At 44.8% G+C, this 10,000-nt stretch overlaps 1 protein-coding gene across 1 annotated transcript in view; it reads left to right on the top strand.

The window, feature by feature from the left end:
- Positions 1-9,111: 9,111 nt before the first annotated feature.
- zmp:0000001200 (dedicator of cytokinesis protein 9) overlaps positions 9,112-10,000 on the top strand; it is a 59,666-nt gene continuing 58,777 nt past the window's right edge. The window contains exon 1 of the mRNA XM_030785744.1: positions 9,112-9,282. Within this exon, the coding sequence (XP_030641604.1) occupies positions 9,112-9,282 (171 nt within the window). The remainder of the gene's footprint in view (positions 9,283-10,000) is intronic.

The raw sequence follows: 10,000 nt of genomic DNA, 5'->3' as shown, positions 1-10,000 counted from the left end.
TAAATGTCAGACTCCTTTAACCTGTCGTAACATCTGTAGTGGCAGTGATGACAGGCCTAGATAGAGACTATCCATGCAATAGTAAATCAGTCACGGACACGAAGAGAACAAAGTCACGGTCAGTCCATCAATCTGTTAGTCATGTAACAGCAGGCCAAAAAAAAACACGGCAGGTCAAAATTCCTTGAAGATAAGTAATACTGAAACGATTTGTTTTATTACTCGGCAAGTTAAAAAGTTGCGCCCTTTTTGGCTCTTTGGCTTGTTGATACTTGCTAAAATTAGACGGAAAAACCAGTAGATTTCACAATTCATAAACGGCATTTGACTCTGAATAAACTTGATATGAAGATAGCTATAATTGTCCTGAAATGGTTGGGTGAAGGTGTCAGAGATTCTGAGTTTCACAATGCTATCAGATGCAACCTCTCGTTCCTGCCCGTTTTTTTAATATTCCATACGTGTTTGTGAATCGCTTTGCTTTGCGCTGCTGGATAAATAACGATTTCCGCTGGTCCCCAGTAACTGCGCTCAAACCCATAGTACGGTCTCAGCGGTCATCATCGGTTTTCCCTCGCTGCAGAATACTGATATTCTCGGAACGATCTGCTGAGTTGGCCGAGTTCTGGAACTCGCACACTTCTGTCGCTGGGGCTGCAGATTGATCGCTGTTTCAGTGAGATTGACAGGCGAATCGTAGCAGCGAGCGCAGTGCAGATCTGGTTTTGTTGAGGAAAACTAGGCAGGTCACACGCTGACTCAACTGGCCTTTGTCAGGAATAAATTTGGCGTGGTCAGTTTGAATCATCAGATTAGTTTGAATCATTCATATTTCACTTGCTCCTGTTATTGTGCAACAGATCATAAACTGTGTGCTTGAGTTTGGAACTTCTGCACACAGTCAGTTTTCTGTGATCAGCAGGTCTAGCATGATTGATATATGTTTTCTTCTCAATGGAAAATAATAGAGAGTTCCAGTCTGTCATTAAGGCCTCAGATAGTCAGGGGATATGCAGTACACAGGTGAGCCTGCAGGTGGCAGCAGTGGTCCTACCACCAGTATTTATAGCGTGATCCTAACCACCAGCCACTACCAAGGACTTCAAATTCTTTTGACATGTGTTATTTTATGTTTAACTGCTTGCAGTGTACAACTGAATTGGTCTCCAATCCCTAAAGCAATGTAATTTTTAATAAGTAGCATTCATCTCTCTCTCTCTCTCTCTCTCTCTCTCTCTCTCGCTGTCTCCAAGGTATTTCTGTCAGTCACTGGAATCTATCAGACATATCTTAATAAGAAATCATGTCAAGTGTAGAATAATTTAGTAAAATATATAACATATCGATGTGATATGTGTTCAGATCATATCATTGTGATGTGCTTTTTTGAGACTGTTGTCTGTTAGATTGCACAATAAGATGAGGTCATTTGTACAGACCGTGAGAGGCAGAGGATTGCTGTTCTGGTGAAGATGCTGTAGTCTCTCCTCATTTTTAAGGCAGAAGATGCGTGTGCTGGTGGAGATGAGAGGTTGTAATCTTTCCTCATTCAGAAGACTTAGGCTGGAGGCTCTTAGCATGACACAGCCCTGATCCTCAGTCCTGGCACTGAGAGTAAACGTGCACATCAGGGCAGCGCCGGGCATGGGGCAGTGCCTAGGGGCATGATGGCAAAACAGGCACATACCACAGAAAATTTCCTATTTTTCCACCCAATTAAGAAGATTTAAGAACAATAGGAAAATCTTATCTCTGTGATTTATGTGTGTTTAGTTGTGGCATTTAGTTGTGATGGTGAAGGGTTAAGGTTAGGGTAAGGGGCTAGGGAATGCATTATGCCAATGAATGTCCTCACAAAAATAGAAGTCCAAGTTTGTGTGTGTGTGTGTGTGTGTGTGTGTGTGTGTGTGTGTGTGTGTGTGTGTGTGTGTGTGCACTTGTGTGCATGTGTGTGTATGTGTGTCTGCTTAGCCCATACCCCAGTTATATTTTTGCTCCTGGTGGTGACACTACAAAGTGGAGGAAGCAGTGCCCGTCCCCTGGGATAAATAAACCAAGCCAAAATACAGAATGCACGGGAAAAGGATGTGGCCCCTTTTATTTGGGAAAAGCACGTCCAGGGATGAATACACGTTTGTGTCAGCTACTGTTCAGTGGGGAAAGTTCCCTTTGCCTTGAATCTTTAACTTTACCTCGATCCAAGCTTTTATGAGTCAACCGGTGTGAGTAAGCACCTGGTCACTGGCATCGTGATTGGCATGAATTTGCATGTTTCCTTTTTACAATATGGATACTGTCGCATGAAGCGTCGACCTCTGCTAATTCTGTGTCAGGACAGCCTCTCCTTGACAGTTGGCGAGGTCTTGATGCGTCTGTCTTGGCGTGCTGTCTCTCAGGGTTAAGGGCAGCGGTGTGAGCCTGTGGATGAACTCCTGCTGAACCGCCCGGTCTCCAGCTTCCTGTGGGTTTAGGGGATTTGGGTTTATGTGCTGGGAAGTGGGTAAAATGGACGTCTTTGTTGTGGCACGGTTTATTCAGCGAGGAAACAGCCACTTCCTTCTGCTCATCTCTGCATCCCTTTTAGAGAGTCACAGCGGGGCCAGTAACACCCCCCACCCCACCCCCGCCCCCCGCCCTCCGCCCTGTCCCGTCCTCTCTCACCCCCATCCTTTACTGAAGGGATGAATCTTAGCCTTCTTGTTTCAGAGCCTTGTCAGGATTACTCCAAAGGCCTAGGTCATGACTCCTGAGCTTTGACCCGGTGTCTCCTCCGATGGTTTGGCAGGTCCTCTGGTCTGCTCTCCCCTTTGGCAGAGGGGTTCTGTACGGATTTGTGTTTCTTGAACTGTCTTCCTCCTCCGCAGGACAGCCAGACTCCAAAATTATCCTCTCAAGCCACATTTGCTGCTTTGGCTGTTCTCTGATAAAACTTTGCTTAGTGGACCATGAGTGTGTGTTTGTTTGTGTGTGTGTGTGTGTGTGTGTGTGTGTGTGTGTGTTTATAGGGAGGGTGATGTTCACAGTGTGTTCAGGGGAATTTACAGACCAATGACACACACACACACACACACACACACACAGTCAGTCAGTGCAGGACTGGGCAGCAGCTGGCAGAGAGATTGTCGCAGGCTAGTAAACATGACTCTGTACTGACATGCTCCACTGACCACAGTGATACCTGAAATATAGCCCACTGTCAGACCTCAGAGTCCAGACGCTTCACTGCATTATCTGCTATGGCAGACACAGCAGTGAACACAGCCTGACAGTGAGGATAGTGTGTAGTCTTGATTGCACATTACTTAAGTTTGGTCGTGCAGCTGTATAGCGTGGACAATTGTCGACATTGTGTTTTTTTTCTCCTTAAATCACTGTCCAATGTTTAGTAAATGTTTAAACGAATAGCAAATGATCCTTACACATTGTCCACTGTGACAACTGGAATATCTCTCAACCTCTTTTAACATGCCAAACTATAAACTCTCCCCTTTTATTAGATTTGAGTAAATAAATCTGAAAATTGAATTGTTCAAATGGTTTCTGCTTGTTTTGAAATGTTAGCGGTCTCGCATGAGTTGGGCAGAACGACACTTGCTCTGCATCCATTTTCTCTCTGAGGGCTTTGGCTGAGCAAGATTAGTTCTGGAAGCTTCTCTGAGCGTCCTCACTGATATGTCCCATATGGAAGTTTGACAAGAAGAACACTCCAACGCTGGTCCCAGTAGACGTCTGTACAGACCGTAATCATTACTATGTTTATGAAAAAGAAAATTGTTCATATTTGTGGAGGAGGACCTCATCATTCATAATTGTTACAAGATACAAACAGAGAAGAGCCTAAAAAAAGTGTCTTTTCAATGGAACGCAATTGTCTTTTTGTATGAAGCTGGTTCATATTGAATATCATGTAATTAAATGTATGTAACATACATGTTTCAAGTACATGTACATGTTATTCAAGATGCATACTGACAGTAGCAGGCTAAGAGTGATCTCTCTCCAAAGCCTCATTCAAGCAGCTGAAACACATGTACACACACACACCCACACACACAGAGTCAGCAGCTGCACACAATACGGCAGAAAGCCTTCAGATTTAGTCACTCTCAGGGTTTGACTCTCACACTTGGCTGAAGACATGATCAGACATACTAAATCATGCCTTATTCATTGTAGCGGTTTTGCTTTGTTTTCGGTGCTTCTTTCTTGTTTAGTCTTCACTTGCACTGACCCAGTTTACACCGTGAGTGTAGCTAGACAAAAGAAGACTGTACGGTGTGTGTGAGGACAGGTTCCAGTTCACAGGTCTAGGACATTCTGCAATGCACGTGTTTGAGGTTCTAAGATTCTAGAATGCTTTTAGTTACAGAATACTTCTTGATTACTTAGAGAGATATGTTTTAAAATTAAATAGTCTGAAAGTGGACTTGTGTGAGTGAATGTGTGCATGCGTGTGTGTGTGTGTGTGTGTGTGAGTGTGTGTGTGTGTGTGTGTGTGTGTGTGTGCAATCCTTCAGGTATCACACAGGTGAGAGAGGGAGGAAACATCACTCACCCCAGTGACTCACTCAAAGATCTCAACACACACACACACACTCACTGCTGATTTTTTTGCCCTTCCCTTCCTCGTCTGCTGCATCATCAGTCCTGGGTGTATTTATAGCCACACAGAATATGGTTTAGAAAAACATGGTCAGTGGTTTAGAGGCATTGCTCAAACAAACAGTCATCTTTCGTCAAGAGAGCCAACTCTGAAAGAGTCTAGCAACTTCCAGAAAGACGCTCTGACAAGTTTCAGAGTACATCAGCACAGAGTACATCAGCACAGAGTACATCAGCACAGAGTACACCAGCGCAGAGTACACCAGCACAGAGTACACCAGCACAGAGTACACCAGCACAGAGTACATCAGCTCAGAGGACATCAGCACAGAGTACACCAGCACAGAGTACACCAGCACAGAGTACACCAGCACAGAGTACATCAGCACAGAGTACACCAGCACAGAGTACACCAGCACAGAGTACACCAGCACAGATGTGGCCCATCTTGTCTGGTACCAACCTGTATTAGGTACCAGACATTTATTATACGTTTGCGTTGGCCTCAGTGTTTGGTACTGGTCTTCCAATCCAACCCCCCCCTCAGAGACAGGGGACCTGCCCTCCTCTGCAGCATCCTTTTCCCAGAGGTCATTAATAATCACAGAGAGGCCGACAGCAAGGTAACACAGCACAAGGTCACACTGCGTTTTGTAGCAGAAGTTTTCGGTTTCACTTCAAAGGCTGTGATTGGTTGGTGAATGTGGGAGCTTGGAGTAGTAGCTCCAGAGGGACACCCCCCCCCCAAGTCTCCCTCCCCACCATTGTCCAGCTCGATAGAGAATGAATGCAGATAACTTTCAACTCAGTAGGGGATAGGGGCACGAATTCTGCTCACGGGAGGCCTTTGTACAGGGGTGAGGGACAGACTTGCTAATTCTCCCAAAGAAACAAGAGCTTGTCATTACTGTATCTTCTATACTTTAGCCCAACTGTCAGCTAATTCGGTTTAATGAGCAGTCTTTTTGAACAATCCCTCAAACCCAAAACCTGTCAAAGATGATGGAGTCTTAGCATCTTCACTGGAATGTGTGTTGAAGATATGTCTCTCACACACACACACACACACACACACACGCACACACACACCCCTTTGCTGTGGTCTTCATTAATCCACCTGGAGGGCTGTCAGAGACGTGTATAGGCATGAATGCGTGAAGAAATTCGTTTCCTCCGGGCAAAAGAAATGCTTTGTTTTTTTTTATCTCCTCTCTTCCTCTCTAAACTGCTGTTAAGTGTGGTGAATCAGCGCTTGTTGACCTGGCTAAGCTTGTTCTTTTATCCAACAAAACTGTCATTTGTTTGTCTTGGGAAATATGTCGTCGAGTTAGTGCAGCCTAAAAGGGTTTATGAGACAAAGAATAATGTTTGAACATGTAGTGTGTGTGTGTGTGTGTGTGTGTGTGTGTGTGTGTGTGCACTTTAGACCACTCACACACTTATCTTTTTGTTCCTTTGCGGTTCCATAAGTCTGGCTTTGCTTTGAAAATGCTAACACTCCCCTGAGCTTGTTTAACTTCAGACAGGACATATAGAGGGTCCGCTCTCTATAACCATGTTTAAGCAAGTCATAGTTATCTGAGTGGTTGCGTTTGATTGGGGGGAAAAAAAGCTCATGTTTTCGCAGTTCCTTCAGGATGTCCTATCCATTTCTGGACACGGTTGTCCGTAGCGTGGTGACATGGTAATGAACAGGATGTAGCTGAGACACGTTATGTGCTGTAGGAAAGTTCTCTGTCCGTGAGACAAAGTGTTGTGGTTGCCATTGTGTCTGCTCCTCACACTGTCTTGTGACAGGAGATTGATTTGCCTCAATCCAAAATCTCTCACGGTAAAGACCAGCCGATCTGCCCTCATCACAGTTCAGCCTAAGAGTCAAGGACGAGTCAGAGAGGAATTAGAACTAAGAGAACGAGTCAAGTCAAAACCCTTCCTCTTCCCCATTCTCCCTCATTCACTCTCTCTCTCTCTCTCTCTCTCCTGCACACACACACATACACACACACACACACACGCGCGCACACACACACACACACACTCCCTCCCTCCCTCTCTCTCTCTCTCTCTGTCTGCACTTTTTTCCCTCCATTATCCGGGCTCAGCTGTTTTTGTGCACAGCGCATCACAAGCTCAAATGTAGGTGAGTGTGTCAAGTCCTGCTGAAATATTAACACTGTGTTCAGGGATGCACAGGAGCTGTGACAGGGTGGGGGAGGGGGTTTGCTCTTGCTTTAACACTTTACCTGAACCTCTGATACAGCAATGCAATGCATACAAACCCACATACACAGCCAGGCATGGACATACAATCAGATAAACAGATGAACAATTGCAAGTGCACATCCACACACACACACACACAGACAATGTTAGCACATCAGAAGGTTGCTTGTGCTAAACTAAAGCCCAAAAACTGAATACTGTGTGTGAGAGCATCAGAGCCGTTTCACAAACACCTCTGGGCAATTGTTTGCATAGCTTTACTGATTACGTATTTTAGAAAAGCTAAAATGATTTTTCAAAAGGGTACATTTTGGATTTAGTTTAACCCATATGTCTCAGTAGCAAATGAGAGAACATCTCTCCGGCAGCTCTGATTGGTGTAATCATTTTCTCTGACTGATTGACCAGTGATTTGATGCCTGTGGCTCGGCTTTGAGTGGACTGACCCCACCCTGACTCAAAGCTGATTGGCTGTGTCTCACATTACCCCCACTGAAACACCTCTGAACAAAAATGCAAACTATGCCTTTGGTATGTTAATGAGAAAATACGGCTGAAGCCTGATTAAAGTCTGTATGCTTAAAGAGCAATCTCTATTCAAGAACCAACCGTCTAAAGAAAAGATTTTTTTTTGAATGACACACTTTAAACAGAACTGAATAATATTTCAGGAAGAGGAAAGAGTGAAAGTGGCTTAAACAGCTTAAGCAAAATTACAAAACTATTTTTTTATTGAGAAGAGGATCTTAAACAGGATCGTTTTGTAAGCATACATGTACCCAGTGACTTGAGGGGACATTCAGGTCTGGTCACTGGGTGATGTTTGTGTGTGTGTGTGTGTGTGTGTTTATGTGAGCGTGCTGCACCCAGCTGCAGGAAACAGGTCAGATACAAACAGGGGGAATAAGAGAAATAAATAGAGACAGTCAGTGTCCTGCGTCCTGTGTTAACCCCTCTCCTCCTCTTCCCTTATAATGAGGTCATTGGGATGGACTCCACTCTGTCCTATAGATTTAGGGGTCATTGTTTAAGGTCAGTGGAGTAAATCAGCTGTTTGCTCCACTTTCTGCCCAGTGTCATTAGATATGTCCCTACAGGAATGACTGCACGCTGGTCTACAGCCAAAAATATAAAGAGAGGTTTTTGCCCTGTCTCAGTTATCATATTCATTGAGTTCATTCTGGCTGAATCATTGTAGGCATGTGATGTGATGTGGCTGCTATAAATTTGTGATTGTGTGAGTGTGTGTGTGTGTGTGTGTGTTTGAGTGTGAATGTGTGTATGTGTGTGTGTGCGCGCGCGCATGCACTAAAGATACCAGCCTCTCTTGATTGGAGCAGCAGCCTAATATTTCTTTGAGAAATCCTTGCTGCTTATTGGCCGGGCATGAAAGATTTGATGCCATGGAGAGTGAAGTCCTGCTGTATTATGTAAATAAGAGACCACTGTGATCGAAGGGTCATGGCAGTCCATCTGGTGCAGCCCACAGGAGCTCTCACTTTTCTCCCAATTTCTAACAAGAAACAGATTTGATTTTTGGGCTTGAAAAGCGGCGCTATTTTCTTTTTCAGTTTTGGAGCGATAAAAAAACGTCATTTGTTCTTCGTTTGTTTTAAAAGAGCCTTTGAGATAAAGCAGCGTTCAAGGAGTCATAATCATTTTTTATTAAAATGTTTGGGAGTCGTGAGGTTCCGAGTGAAAATAAAACTTTGATGCGTTGAACAAATACCCAAGAATAGAAAAGATGAATAGAGTGGAAGGGTTGGTGAAAGAAAGGAGTGAGTAACTGAGGAAGAGAGAGGGAGAAGAAGAGAGATAGAGAGTGAGAGAGAGAGAGAGAGAGAGAGAGATGGAGGGTATCAGTATCAGTAGACTGACTCGGGGATGCTGTTTCGAGCTTTGTCATTGGCTGAGGCTGCAGTCAAGCTCAGAGCATCCTTCATCTCCTCTGGCTCCTGCAGTCAAAACAGCACCGCCTCAGCACTCTTACTGACGCACACACACACACACACGCACACACACACACACGCACGCACACACATACACACACACACATACACACACACACACACAGCTCTGCTGAGCTCTACATGCTTAGGTGGCTGGCTGTAGCTGTAGCAGTTGCCTCGCCCCTTTGCTCTCTCTGGCAGCTGAAACCGAGGCATGAGACAGTTTTTTACCGTGAGACCGGGTTTCACCGTGAATGTATTCGGCTCAGGGGTAACTCTGGGTGACGGGGTCGCGCGCTGCCTCTCATGAGCCGTGGAGTGATGCATCCTGGGAGCCATGGGCTGCACCACGAGCGTGGTTCTGTTCGAGGGACTCCGCTCTGTTCTGGAGAGGAATTGTGGGTATATTTGTAAAAGTGCTGCTGAAGCCAGCGGACCTGCTGAACCTGAACAACCCTGCCATAGCCGCAGAGTGTCCAGGGCATGGCCCACCAGGACTCTAGTAAAGGTGTGTGTGTGTGCGTGTGTGTATGTGTGTGTATACTCTTGGTTATTGTGTGTTTGTAAGTGTTTTATAGTTTGTTTTTGCTTTTATCTTAAAATATGTCGCCCTGAGAGTCTAGTGTGTATTGCTGAGTTATAATGACAAACGCAAACACAGAAATATATCATGCTTTAATTTGATCAATTGTTATTGCATGTGTAATACCTAATGCAGATCTTGGTCCCAGGTGGCTTTGCGTTGTGTGTGTGTGTGTGTGTTTTTTTCTTACTTCTGTTGTTAAATATCTGCGCAGATGTTTGGCAGTGTGCATCACTGGACTGATTTAAAACACTGCCTGTTTTAAACATCCAAGTGGACACAGGAGAGGGAAGGGGAGGGAATGTACTGGAAATCTAGAAGAATAGAATGATCGCAAAGACAGCTACCTCACAGGACGGAGACAGGGAGCTTCCCTTAGGTGCTGAAAAGACTGTTTGATCGGAGTGAGTGGAGCTGTGAGCTCCTGGTGGTGTTGATATATATATATATATATATATTTTTCTTCAGTAGAATGTTGGAATGCACCGCTCTTCAGTGACGATACTCTTAGCTGTAAATCCGTCCATTGATCCAACCTCATCCAGCACTGCTCTGCCCTGGGAATTCTTGGAGGTGAAGCTGTCAGTTTTAGTCCGGGATCTCATGGCGTGACACTCGGCGTTAGTTTCACTGTCTCTATCCT

The sequence above is a fragment of the Chanos chanos genome, chromosome 10, assembly GCF_902362185.1.
Source record: "Chanos chanos chromosome 10, fChaCha1.1, whole genome shotgun sequence".
Taxonomy (NCBI): Eukaryota; Metazoa; Chordata; class Actinopteri; order Gonorynchiformes; family Chanidae; genus Chanos; species Chanos chanos.
This window is presented reverse-complemented; position numbering and strand designations above follow the sequence as displayed.